Genomic DNA, 13,381 nt, shown 5'->3' on the forward strand with positions numbered 1-13,381 from the left:
GCCGGGAGGAGATCCGAGCAGCGTTCCAAGGAGCCGGGACCGGCCTGGCAGCGCTCTCGGCAGGGGGGGCGGGCCCAGCCGTGCCGGCGGGGCGGGCCGGGGCGGGCCGGGCGGCGGCGGGGCCGGTGCCGGTGTCGGCGGCAGCGCGGCCGGAGCCGCACGGGCGGCAGGTACGGGGCACCGGGGGGCCGGGACAGGGCGTGCGGGTGGGTGCTGCCGGTCCCTCCGGCCCGAGACCCTGCCCGGGGATGCCCCGGCATCTCTCAGCGCCCTCGGGCATCCCCGGGCAGCGCCTCGGCCCGAAGGGACCGGCCCGACGGGACTGGCCGTGGTGTCTTTGACACGGCTGCGCACCTGAGGTCAGCCGGTCTCTGCCTGGTGTGGCAGCAGCGGGGCAGGTTTGCGTGCTGGCCAGGGGTTTGGGGTGTACCCGGCACGCAGCAAGGGGTAGTAATTCGGATTTAGCCCTTATTTACCCAGGGGTTTCCTTTAATCTCCCTGATAAAAGAGAATGGGACCAAACCGCATCTTCGTGGAGTAGTTCAGTGTTTGGTTTGGTATGGGAAATGTGCCATCTCCCCCGGGATGGTGCTCCCAGTGAGGCAGAGTGTGCCCGCAGCATCCCAGGGGATGCCGTCCCTGGTGTTGGGGGTTTGCTCCTCTTACTGCCCAGGATTCCTTGCCCGAGCAGCCAAGTGAACTCAGCAATGTGACCTTCCTGGCACATGAGGAGCACGGCTTGTGATTGTCCCGAGACAGAGGGACATCATGGGAGCCACAGGATCATGGATTGGGTTGAGTTGGAAGGGACCTCCAAGTCTGCCTCATTTCACCCCCTAGCCTGGGCAGGGACAGCTTCCACTACCTCAGGCTGTTCCAAGCCCTGGGCACCATGTGCCAGGGCCTCCCCACCCTCCCAGGGAAGGATTTCTTTCCAATATCCCATCCATCCCTGCCCTCTGGTAGTGGGAAACTACTCTCCCTTGTTCCCCTTGTCCCTCCATCCCTTGTCCTCAGTCCCTCTCCAGCTCTCCTGAGGCTCCTCCAGGCCCTGGCAGGGCTCTGAGCTCTCCCTGGAGCCTTCTCTTTTCCAGCCCCAGCCTGGCTGCAGAGCAGAGGGGAGCTCAGGGCTGGGCAGGGCAGCAGGAGCAGAGTGCCTGGCACATGGCACAGAGTCAGGGCAGTGCTATCTGAGCTCCAGACTGTAAATACTCCTGAGTGCTGCACGCCTGCCCGTGGGCTGGAGCCCTGGAGGCGCCTGCGTGGGCTGGAGCCGTGGGCAGTGGAGCTGGCACTGCGTGCCCTGGCCACTGTCCCTGCACCAGCAGCACAGAGCATCTGCTGGGAGCTCTGACCCCACCTTGAGACAGGCTTTCATTGCTCACTGGCACGTGGCTGCTCCACTTTTCAAACTGCCAACCTGTAAACTTGTGAGGTAATAAAAGAAATTCCTCTAATTTGCCAAAATACCACTAGAGAGTATAGATGTCTCATTTAGGAAAACTAGGCTTTTCCCTCAGGGTTCAGGGGAGATGGCAGATGAGCAGCTGGTCATCAGAGAGGAGGAGTGACTGGTGTGTCTCAGGAGAGAAAGTGCTGAGCAATCACAGTGTCACCAGGCTGGTAGTGTCAGCGTGGTTTTGCTGCCCATATCTGACCCTGGAGCTTCCAGGAGTGGGGCAAGTTTTGCTCATGACTTTATTTCCTTCAAGTGGCAATTGCCCTAGGAAAACCCCAGAGGAGATTCAACAGAGTCAACAGGATCATTTCGTAATGTGGGAGTGTGATGTCACTGTGAGGTGGAGGAGTTTCAGCCAGGGTGATGCTGGGATGAGGCGGGACTGGATCAGCTGCTGGAGACAGGGAGGACACATCCACAGCACAGAGAAACCCCGCTGGAACCTGGAGCAGGTTTCTCCTAGGATGGCTTTGGTCATCACAGGGATGCAGGTGCTGCCAGGGGAGGGGCCATGGCACCCTGTGGGTCTCACAACCCTGGGGTCAGCTCAGATGACCCTGCTGTGACCAGGGCAGCCTGGAGCAGAGCAGGGATGTAACGCAGTGCTGGCTCCCCAGAGCCACCTGCAAAGGGTTCAGGGCTGTGTGTCTATCGAGGGGATGGCACCTCTGTGCCCCCAGCCCTGCTCAGCTCCTGCGCCATCACTGCTCCTCTTCCTCCCTCCGGAGGGGCTGTGGGAAGGCGACACAGTTGTCAGCGCACGGATGGAGAGTGGGTCCTTGCACCCCTCATTTATCACCTCTCTGCTCAGGTGCAGCCCGCTGATGGGGCAGAGCAGTACCCACCCCAGGCTGGCACCAAACCTGGCACCAACCCTGCCCTGAGCAGCTCTGGGCTGAGCTCTGAGCGCTGTGCCAGGGAGGAGCCCCCATAACAGGGCCTTGGGGCTCACCTGGGGCAGCTTCCAGCTGTCAGCAAGGAAGGAGCCTGTTTGGAAAACCTGGAAATAAAGGTAGGAAGAAAACTGTTAAAATGAGAATATACATCACAAAAAAGTCATCTGGGCATATTCAAATGCAGCTTTTGCTTCTTGCCATTTCTTCTATCCCATATGAAGAGGAATAATTTCTCCCAGCACTGGCAGGTTGATGAGTGACCCACAGAGACTGGCACACAAGTGGGGTCTCCCTGTGGCAGGAGCCAATGGTTGGTGACAGCAGGGACAGCCAAGGGCACGCAGCAGGCCAGCAGCAGCCAGGCAGGGGCTGGAAACTGCAATCCGATCTAAATCTGTTACTGGATTTGTTAAAAGGCAGAAAGTATTTCCTTGCTGGGTGCCCCGATGTGAAGGAGCTCTGAGGCTGGCCTTGCTGTGCAGGGCAGGGCTGGCTCACCCTGCAGGGCTGGGCAGCACAGCCCGGGGCTCACGTGCCCCCGCAGCCTGGGCAGCTCGGCACAGGCCAAGGTCACTGCCCCCTCTCTGCTGGTATCTGCCCAAAACCCAGCCAGGCTCTGGTGCAAGCTGTGCTCCCTCCACGAGCAAACCACCCCTGGCAAGGGCAGGAGGAACCTCAGAGCCACAAGGGCGTGGAGGATGAGATGGTGAGGTTGAGGGTCCAGGGGGTCCAAGTCCCAGGACACGAGTTCCTTGGAGAACAAAACCTTTTTCTATAGGAGTACAGCCTGCCCTCAGATCTTAGAGGAAGCAGCTGGGGTTTGTTCTTCCCAAAGTCATCTCCCACAGAGGATCACCTACATCTAACATCAGAAGTAATAGGCATGCAGTGAAAACCATTACCTCTCTTTGTCTCATGGAGCGAGACTTCAAAATCTGTTGGGTTTATAGTGTTATCAAACTCTCTGTGTGCTACTCAGGAGAACTTGCAGATCTGGCCAGCAGATCAAGGAATCAGTATCACCTTTTTTATTTTGGAAAAGTATGAAGAACCCACCTCCTTTCGCTCCCCAGGGCCCGTGCACACCTTTATTGCCTTCTTTGCTCACCTGCAAGTAATGCTGTGTCACTCTCATTCCTGCCCTGCCGAGTGCTGCTCCTTGGTGAACTGTTGCTGCATTATTCCACCACTCTTCCTCCCAGGATGGGGCCTATTCCCAGCATTAATCTTTAACTCTGCTCTCCTGCAGCTTAAATCTGACAAATGTTCTGAGTGGCTGCCTCAGGTTCTTTTTGAAATTCTGCCTCGGGATGTTAAGATTTAGTAACACAGATTCTAACCTTAAAATAGCAGCACAAAATGTTCTATTTACTCACAAAATGAATGCCAAGTATGCAGCATCCCTCACCAGAGCAGGGGAGTGGGGGGGCATACTGATAATATCTGACAGACAAAGGAATTTGGTGGAAAAAACCGATCTGGTTTCCCTCCTCCTGCGAGCCCTGGACAGCATTCCTGATCTTGGGAAAGGTGCTGCTGCTTCCAGCTCCTCTTCTTCTGTCCCTCTGAAAGCTGGATGTGCTCTAATACTTCTTACTTTAAAGAAAAATTGTCTCAGGCTCCATGTGGGGTTGATCCCTGAACGCTGTGAGCCTGAGCTCTACCCAAGCCAGCTCCTGCGTGTACTGCTTGGTCCATCTAGTGTTGGTTGAGGCTGGGACAGCATTCCAGCTGTATCAGAGTGCACACAGCATTCCCACTCCCTGAGCAGCACCTGGGCAGGCATTGCCACACTGCAGGGCCCTGGCCAGGCTCGGGAGGCACCGGGCACGGCCACGTCCCGCAGGTCACTCAGCTCTGGTGGGGCCAGCGAGGGCCCAAACTGTGACAAAACCATTCACCACCCGTGGAACTGCCAAAGCTCTCCTGTGAGGGAAGGCTGGGTCATGCTGCTGCCATGGCACGACCCTGCAGAGCATCGGAGTTTTCCCTGGGTTACAAACCATGGCCGTGCCATGGCAGAGACTGCCCCGCTCCTGCTGTGCTGCCCAAACCGGGGCACCTGGTGTGGCACAGCCCCTGCTCCTCTCAGAGCTGCTTTGATGGCTTTTCTCTGTCTCACAGGCAGCAGCATGAACCTGAAGAAGTACCTGGTGCGGGCACTGCACCGCCTGCAGAAGGGCCCTGGCTACACCTACAAGGAGCTGCTGGTCTGGTACTGCGACAACACCAACACCCACGGCCCCAAGCGCATCATCAAGGAGGGGCCAAAGAAGAAATTAATCTGGTTCTTCCTAACGCTGCTCTTTGCATCCCTGGTCTTCTGGCAGTGGGGGATCCTCATCAACACCTACCTCTCCTACAATGTCACCTCGTCTCTCTCCATTGGCTTTAAGACCATGAAGTTCCCTGCAGTCACCATCTGCAACGCCAACCCCTTCAAGTAAGTTTTTCTTCTCCCAATGTCCCCACGTGTGCCCTAACCCCTCAGAAACATTGCCAGTGTGAGGTATGGAGGGCCCATTCCTGTTTGAGGCATCCCGTTAGGAGCATCAATGGAGTCACCAGGTGTCCCTAAAAACAAATAAAGAATAATATGAAGATGAATGGTTCAGGGCCAGAGGGGGGTTCATCTCCCTGCAAGTTCTCCTGAGCTTCACAGAATCCCAGAACAGTTTGGGTTGGGAAGGGACCTTCAAGTTCATCTCATTTCACCCCCTGCCCTGGGCAGGGACACCTTCCACTGTCCCAGGCTGCCGCAAGCCCTGTCCAGCCTGGCCTGGGACATTCCAGGGATCCAGGGGCAGCCACAGCTGCTCTGGGCACCTGTGCCAGGGCCTGCCCACCCTCATGGGGAAGAGTTTCTTCCTAACAGGGTTTCTGCACCATATCAGTCAATCTAATGAAGGTTTTTCCCTCCCTGCACACTTTCCTCAGCTCGTAAAAGAACCAAATTCAGCTCACCCTTCCCAGCTAGAATCAGTCTTTCCATCTTTCCCCACAATTTCTTTCCTTCCCCTTCCTCGCTGTGAGCATTCTTCTCATTGCTCACACTCCAGTCACTGAGAGCTGGTTCCACAGTCCTGTCTGCCGTAGAGACAGAGAACTGAATTGTGATTTCACACTGATTTTCATTGGAGTTGCTTTAAATGTATCATTGTTTTAAATCCATGCAATAGTGTAGCCCAAGGCAAGACGCTCCCAGCCAACACAAGAACTGCTTAGGGGTAGTTTTTCGTCCACTGGCTAGAGATGTTTTGTGTAAACTGTAGTGAATGACTGAACTAGAACCAGCGTGGCCCAGCACTGGTGTGCTCAGCCCTGCAGCACTCCCTGTTTATCCTCCCGCTGCGCTCTGCCCAGCCGCAGCCTGCCGGGACACCGGGGTCCGAGCTGGCCGTGCTCCGCGTGGAAACTCCCCTTGTCCTGCAGTAAATTGAGGCAGCACTCTGAGGTGCCCAGGAGGGCCCAAGCCAGCGGTGTGGCAGGTGAGCTGCCGCGTGTCCCCACTCCCTGGCACTGCTGTCCCACTCGCTGTCCCGCAGGTACTCGGAGGTGAAGCCCCTGCTGAAGGAGCTGGACAGGCTCATCGAGGCAGCCCTGGAGAGGATCCTGCAGCCCACGCCAGGCAACAGCACTGAGAACGTGTCCCTGCCACTCGACCTGGAGCTCTGGAACCAGATCCCCCTGGTCCTCATCGACGAGCACGACAAAGACAATCCCATCATCCTGGACATCTTTGAGACCAACCAGACTGCTGTGGACAACGAAACTGCCATGGACAGCAGAGCCAATGTGAGCAGTGACCCTGCTGAGGGCCACCAGCTCTATGGGACCAACGGAACCATGGACAATGAAACCACTGAGGGGAACCAAACCACTGCTGCCCCTGCCCCAGCCAACACCACCCTGGAAGAGAAGAAGTACAAGCTGGCAGTGAAGCTGGTGAGATAGAGGGATCCCACAGTGGCGGTGGGCAGAGAGGAGGGATGGGTGCCTTGGCAAGAATGCAGTGGGGAGATCTGTGTCTCCTCCCCAGCAGCTGCCCATGGCCTCTCTGCCCTGGGGCTCTGCTCTGGCTGTGCCCAGACCCAGCCCTGCTGCAGGCTGAGCCCAGGACAGAGCCAGGGCAGGGGTGGTCCCTGCGGGCTCCCAGGCACCTTAACCCTTTCCTGGGGTCAGGCACCCAAAATGCCAGGGAGAGGCTGAGGCTGCTGCCCCATCCCTTTCCTGCTGCAGTGCACAGTGCAGAGGCACAAGGTGGTCCTGGAACCCCTCACCCCTGCTCCTGTGGAGGCTCCAAGGACCCTGCCTGGGCAGACCTCGGAGGCTGGGGAAACTGCAGCCTTAAAGAACTGATCTAAAATTGACGTTTTCTGTGAACTTGTGGGGTCACCCTGGGGATGATGTATGACCTGCCCAGCAGGGAAATGTCCCTGGGGAAGGACCCTGTAATGACAGCCAGCTCAGTGACAGCCGGCCTGTGGCCTCGTCAGGCTGAACCTCTCAGTCCCTGGAGCTGCAGGCAGGGCTGGCATTGGGTGAGCACGTGGGGAGGGGTCCCCCATGGCCCTGCTGCCCCCAGGCTCAGGCTGCCTGCTCTGTGTCCCCAGTGCAGCCACCAGGGCTCTGAGAACTGCACGTACAGGAACTTCAGCAGCGCGGCGCAGGCGGTGACCGAGTGGTACATCCTGCAGTCCACCTCCATCCTCTCCAAGGTCCCGCTGCACGAGAGGATCAGGATGGGCTACCAGGCAGAGGACATGATCCTGGCCTGTCTCTATGGGGCTGAACCCTGCAATTACAAGTAGGTGCACACGAGCTCCCTGCTCCTTCCGTCCCCGCAGGAATGAACAGCACGTGGGTTCCTTTCTCTTTTTAAGGTATATATCAGCTGCTAATGAGATTGGTATATGTCAGCTACTAATGAGAATGCTGCTGATTCTTAGCTCTAACAACACTTCCCAGTGTTGGGAAGCACAGCTGCTGAGCTGGGCTCACCTTCTGCTTTATGTCACACCCCTTTAGTCCTCCCGAGAGTCAGTTTTCTGTGTATGATTCTTCCAGGAATTTCACCCAAATCTACCACCCAGACCATGGTAACTGCTACATCTTTAACTGGGGCATGGATGAAGAGGCTCTGAATTCTTCCAACCCCGGGGCTGAGTTTGGTAAGGGAGATCTGTGGTGGAGGAGGGAGCTGGAGTGGCAGACACGAGGACTCTGTCTCTTGGTGGCCATTTCTGTCCCTCGGGACAGACTTATGATTCCTCTGTCACTGGAGCACTGCAACAGGGAGCAGAGGCTTTCCAGAAGGGGGTGAGCCCCAAAAGGAAAATGTGCTGCACAGAAAAAAGTGACTACAGACATGTAGCAGAAGGGCATCCTCTGGATATTTGAAATACCTGAGGCAACACCTGACTGTTGCCAGCTACTGCAGTTCTGGGCATTCACCACCATGTGTTCCTCCCCAGGTCAGGCTGCCGTGGCAGCCAGACCCTGGCTCTTCCCAAAGAACAGGGAGAAGAAAATAGACTCCCTTTTTTCCCCAAGCCTCACCTTCCAATACAATTCCTGTTGTGAGTGTTTTGTCTGGTGTCCCAGGGCTGAAGCTGATTCTGGACATCAGCCAGCAGGACTACATTCCCTACCTGTCCTCTGCCGCTGGGGCCAGGCTCATGCTGCACCAACAGAAGAGCTTCCCCTTCCTCAAGGATCAGGGCATCTACGCCATGGCTGGGACAGAAACCTCCATTGGAGTGCTGGTGGTATGTGTGGCATTCCTCGGGAGCAGATTGTCTGAGAATAATGTTATCTGATGGGACCCAAACCAAGTTTGCTTTAAGTCTTGGCTGAACTGGCTCAAACCAAAGGAGACAAGGTACACACCTGTCAGGGGCTGGAGCGCTTTATGGAGGATTTTATGTAACTGTCCTGGCAAAGTGCTTGATTGAGGCCGGGGTTCTGGGCTCAGGTCCTGGTTGTCTCTTTCTGCAGCGTGTCAGAAGGGGCTTTGGCAGCCCCTGAGCAGCCTGGCCTGCCTGGATCCCCCCGGGAAGGGGCTGCAGCCTCCTCAGCTCTGCCACCGCTGACTCTCGTCTTTAGCAAAGCCAGTGGGGAGCACAGAATTACAGAGCCTCTGGAAAATGGGCACAGGGACCTGTGGAGAGGAGATAAGCACAGTCTGGTGTTTGGGTTTCTTCCCAGGACGAGCTGGAGCGGATGGGTTATCCCTACAGCGACTGCACCGTGAACGGCTCCGACGTCCCCGTCAAAAACCTCTACAGCCAGTACAACACCTCCTACTCCATCCAGGTAAAACACCCTCTGAATCAAACAGCACTCTTCAGGAAAAATCATCAAAGCAGTTAGATCCTCACCTATCATGTAGGGTACTGGGGAATCATAAAATCATAAAACCTTTCAAGATAATCAAATCCAAGTATCAACACAGCACCAGCACTGATAAACCATGTCCTCAAGTGCCACATCACATGGTTTTTGAACACTTCCAGGGATGGTGACTTCACCACTGCCTTGGGAAGCCTGTTCAAACGCTTTACAACCCTTTCCATGAAAAATTTTTCCTCATATCTGATCCAAGCCCCACATGGTTCTGTAGAAACAGTCACTGAGGCTCTGGGAAACTTCTGCTGAGACAATGTCAAAGTGACACTTCTCAGGAGCCTGTGTTTTGGGTACACAAGTGATATTTACCCCTGAAAGGAGATGAGTACAAAGGAGAGAGTCTCCCTCTGAACACTCCTGCGATCTTTAACTTTTTTCTCTTTGGGGGAATCAAGTAATTTTTCACCCTGGAAATGCAGCTGGTTTGTGCAGGAAGGGATACAGCCCTTTGCTTCTTCATCACTCTGAAAATTGGATGAGAAAGTTGAGTGTCAGTAAACCTTGCATCTGTAGAAAATTAGAGGGCCAACATTAAGCAGAGGTTAATTTGTAACAGGCTGTTCTGGAGAGAGAAGCAGCTCTTGAGGGTGCAATGAGATAGTAAGGGAAACACCCAAACCATTTGGGGTGATTCACAGATGCACCCGGAGATCAGGAGGGCTTTGGGCTGGCAGTGGTTTTTTATATTTCTACCTTTATATAATGTAATAACAACTGGACCACTTTAGCCAGCTTTTGAAGATGCTTGTATAAGGTTTAAGCAAACACTCAGGAGGATTGCATTATTCCCTGGAAGTGCAAACGCTGACGGAGTTCTGTGCCCACGTAATGCCACTTCAGAGCCCTCTCAGCTAAACCGGGCTCTCCCATCACTGCCTGACTGCTCTGCACTCTGTGGACCTTTCCTATCACACAGAAATTCTCCGCTTGTCCTACCCACAGCTGTTAAATTTAATTATCTTCTCACAGACTTTGCTATTGCTTTGTGCTGCCTCATGCAGAATCCCTCCCCAGTCTCGGGTGATGAACTTCACGCCTCACCAAGCTAATGGCAGTGCAGCAGCTGGAGCTGCAGCCACAATCCTCCCCACAAGAGCAGCACCTACACAGAGATCATTCATTTGTCTGCTCTTTATGTTGAAGGATTTGGAAGTTCATGGCCTTAAAATGTAAAACCAGCCCTTTGTCAGTGTTGTGTAAAGCCTGGAGAGCACAGCCCTGTCTGTGGTGGAAGAGAACATTTGTATTCCCTTTTGGAAGCTTGAATGTTACTTCTGTGAAGCCCTAAAATAACTGAGAAATGAGCAGTTTCTTGTGTGAGCAGGAGAAGGTGCTGAGCTCCCTCCACTGCCCACGGGGTCCCACGAGTGGCCTGAAGAACTCCAGTGCCCAGCAAGGCTGGCAGGGTTCTGGGCAGGGACAGGCTCTGGCAGCCCCCCTTCCTCTGCAGCCCCAGGATGGCCTGTTCAGTGCAGGAGAGGGGCTCTGGGGCCGCTGCCATCCCAGCAGGGCAGAGCTCCCCAGGGCTCAGCCCAGCTCTGAGCATCCCTCTTCCCCCCAGGCCTGCCTGCGCTCCTGCTTCCAGAACCACATGGTGGAGATCTGTGGCTGCGGGCACTACATGTTCCCTTTGCCTGAAGGGGTGAATTACTGCAATAACGAGGACAACCCAGGCTGGGGTAAGAGCTGCTGGGGCTCTCTGGGGCCGGGGTCTGCTGCTGTCCCTGCAGCTCCTGCACGGCTGCTCCCCATGGGACGTGGCCACCCGGGCCAGTGCTGGGGAGAAGGGGCCACGGTTGCTCTTGGCTGTGGGCTGGGGGGGCCCTTGGGCACCAAGGAGAGAGAACACAGGCTATCACTCCAGGCCTCTGCACCCAAAAATTTTGGGTCCCCTGGCAGGGGCAGTGGAGGGTCCAGTGCTCCCCTGGGTTAGCAGAGCTCTGTGCTGGCAGAGGCCAGGGCTGTGCCAAAAATACCAACCCTGGGCAAGCTGGTTCTGTAAGAACTGTCTTCAGAAACTGACAGGTTGTTTTTAACCTATTAGTAAATTGCCTGAGTGTTTTGCCCAAGTTTCTCAAGGAAAGGAAAGTTGAAAGGGAATATTGCAAATCTGTGCTGAATGGTCTTACCTATTATTTATTTTGATAAATGAAACTGATATAACTCGGTAACTGGGTCCTTATCTAAAGAAATACTTCAATTTTGTTTTCACCAAACAGCATATTGCTATTCCTCACTGAGATCCAGCATAAAACAGCGTCAGATCTGCATTGACTCTTGCAAAGAAACATGCAAGTGAGTACCTGAGCCTGATCTGGTTGCTGTGGAGGTAGAGGGATCCTTCACATTGACTCCCATCAGTCCTGACTGTCCTAAAAGGGCAGCAAACCCTGCAGGGCTGGTTTGCTGTGTGAGAACTGAGGTTCCAGGGGCTTCAGAGGAGGGGAAATCTCCATACTAATGCTCTCCCTCTCCACTCCAGTGACACCCAGTACAAAATGACCATCTCCATGGCGGACTGGCCATCAGAAGCCTCTGAGGTAACCCCCATTCCTTGGCTTGTAGCAGACACTGGTGGCTCCTGTCCCCAGGCACGTGGGCACTGGCAGCTGGCAGAGCACCTCTGCTGAAGTCCATGTTTCCCACACGCAGAGCAGCAGCAGCAGGGCATGAGGCAGGGAGGGACCCCAGAGCGGCTCCTCGCTGCTGGGTTCTGTCCCAGGGCCAGTGTCAGCCCAAAGCTCCCACTTTCACACCCACACAGGACAGGGGGCTTCCCACAGGACAGGGAAGGAGCACCCAGGGCCCTGCTGAGGCAGAGCTGCCCTGCTCAGCCCCACAGTGTCCCCCTCCAGCTGCACAGGGTGCCAGGGCTGCCTGGCACGGGGCACAGCGCCAGCAGGGCTCGTGCTCTCTGGGAGCACAGGATGTCTCTACTCTTTCTGAACAGATTTTGTTTCCCTAGGACTGGATTTTCCATATTCTGTCTTATGAAAGGGATATGTCAACAAATGTGACTCTGGACAGGTGAGTGAAAGGAACAACCACTTTATCTTCTCTGCTGAGCCTGTTAACACCAGCCTGACACGAGCCCTGGCTCTGGGCCAGCGCGCGCCGCTGTGAATGCGCAGCGAGGACGAGGTTTGCAGTGTTCACCTGGGACACACAAAAAGCAGATCCAAAAGGCACTTCATGCATGTCCTCTGCTTTCCATAGCTGCAAACTGGGCCAGTCAAACTCAAACATGCAGCAAAGTAAAATCAGCATTGAGGACGGTTCCACCGTCATAACGTTTGTCACTCCATACTGATGTCTTGGTGTCTCCCTGTCCCACAGTCAGGCTGGAGCAGAGGTGTGGGGCATTGACAGCCAGCTCCTCACTGAGGGGGGTTTTGTTCTTTACAGGAATGGGATCATCAAGCTGAACATTTACTTCCAGGAGTACAACTACCGCACCATCTCGGAGTCAGCTGCCACCACGGTGAGTGCCCATCCCAGCCCTTCTGGCAGGGCAGGCACAGGAGCCAGCCAGCTGGGACAGGCAGGGCTCAGTGCCCTGGGGGACAGTCTGTCATGTCCCTTGAGGCTGCTTCTTGGCACACCTGCTGAAATGAAGTGGATGAAGCCACTGGTGGCTCAGAGCCCTCAATTCCTTCTCCCAGTCCACCTCCCGTCCCCGTCCCAGCCCTGCAGGGCAACAGCAGCGCAGGAGGGGCCCCAGCAGGCAGGTCCCAGGTGCAGGGGCATCACCCACGTCAGCACTGGCACACGGGTGGTGGATCGGGGTGGGGCACACCTGGGGGGCTCACTCTGCTCTCCTCCCACAGATCGTTTGGCTGCTGTCGAGCCTGGGAGGCCAGTTTGGGTTCTGGATGGGGGGCTCGGTGCTGTGCCTCATTGAGTTTGGGGAGATCATCATCGACTCGCTGTGGATCACCGTCATCAACGTGATCAGCTGGTGCAAAGGCCTGAAGCAGCGGCGGGCGCGGGCGCGGTACCCGGACGCACCGCCGACGGTGTCGGAGCTGGTGGAGGCTCACACCAACCTGGGCTTCCAGCACGAGCCCGTGGGGGCCCCGGCGCTGCCCCCCGAGCCCGGCACGCCCCCGCCCAACTACGACTCCCTGCGGGTGCAGCCCCTGGACACGCTGGGCCCCGACAGCGACGCGGACGCCGAGTGACCACAGGGTCCTGCCAGCTCCCGCCGCCCTTGGCCACGGGCTGGGCAGCTGTCTGTCCAAAGTCAGAGGGAATTAAAGGCCCAGGCTGTCCTCTCCTATGACTGATCGCTGGCAGGAAGCTCTGCCTAATAAACCCTGCAATAAACCTCACAGAGTCAGGCTTTGGCTTTAGTGTGTAGGGCTTGTGTTCATCAGTATTGCTGTAAAATCATGTCACTGTTTCTTGTCACCAGGTGGGTGGGAAGAAATTCCCAGTGAGTAGGTGGCAGGGAGAGGACAGGATGTCCTCACAGTGGATGCAAGGCCGTGGCCTGGTAGATCACAGAACGCTAGAAGAGTTTGTGTTGGAAGGGACCTTAAAGACTGTCTCGTCCTACCCTCTTCTCCAGCGCTCTTGGCTGCAGGGCTGTGGCACAGAGTGTGCCATACCATGGAGC

At 55.8% G+C, this 13,381-nt stretch overlaps 1 protein-coding gene across 1 annotated transcript; it reads left to right on the top strand.

The window, feature by feature from the left end:
• The first annotated feature begins 150 nt into the window (after positions 1 to 150).
• Positions 151 to 12,958, top strand: SCNN1B (sodium channel epithelial 1 beta subunit). The gene is made up of 13 exons (XM_030958221.1): positions 151 to 170; positions 4,480 to 4,798; positions 5,901 to 6,300; positions 6,969 to 7,162; positions 7,423 to 7,526; positions 7,960 to 8,123; positions 8,563 to 8,670; positions 10,325 to 10,442; positions 10,983 to 11,058; positions 11,246 to 11,303; positions 11,729 to 11,790; positions 12,169 to 12,244; positions 12,591 to 12,958. Exons 2-13 carry the CDS (start codon positions 4,488 to 4,490, stop codon positions 12,942 to 12,944), a joined length of 2,025 nt encoding a protein of 674 aa, XP_030814081.1. The 5' UTR covers positions 151 to 170; positions 4,480 to 4,487; the 3' UTR covers positions 12,945 to 12,958.
• Positions 12,959 to 13,381: the final 423 nt, after the last annotated feature.

The sequence above is a fragment of the Camarhynchus parvulus genome, chromosome 14, assembly GCF_901933205.1.
Source record: "Camarhynchus parvulus chromosome 14, STF_HiC, whole genome shotgun sequence".
Lineage (NCBI taxonomy): Eukaryota > Metazoa > Chordata > Aves > Passeriformes > Thraupidae > Camarhynchus > Camarhynchus parvulus.

Excerpts from the sequence above, each read along its gene's own strand:
- SCNN1B (XM_030958221.1), top strand. The coding sequence starts at position 4,488 with ATGAACCTGAAGAAGTACCTGGTGCGGGCACTGCACCGCCTGCAGAAG. Across the intron at positions 6,301-6,968 it reads ACAAGCTGGCAGTGAAGCTG|TGCAGCCACCAGGGCTCTGA; the intron begins GTGAGATAGAGG and ends CTGTGTCCCCAG. Across the intron at positions 8,671-10,324 it reads ACACCTCCTACTCCATCCAG|GCCTGCCTGCGCTCCTGCTT; the intron begins GTAAAACACCCT and ends TCTTCCCCCCAG.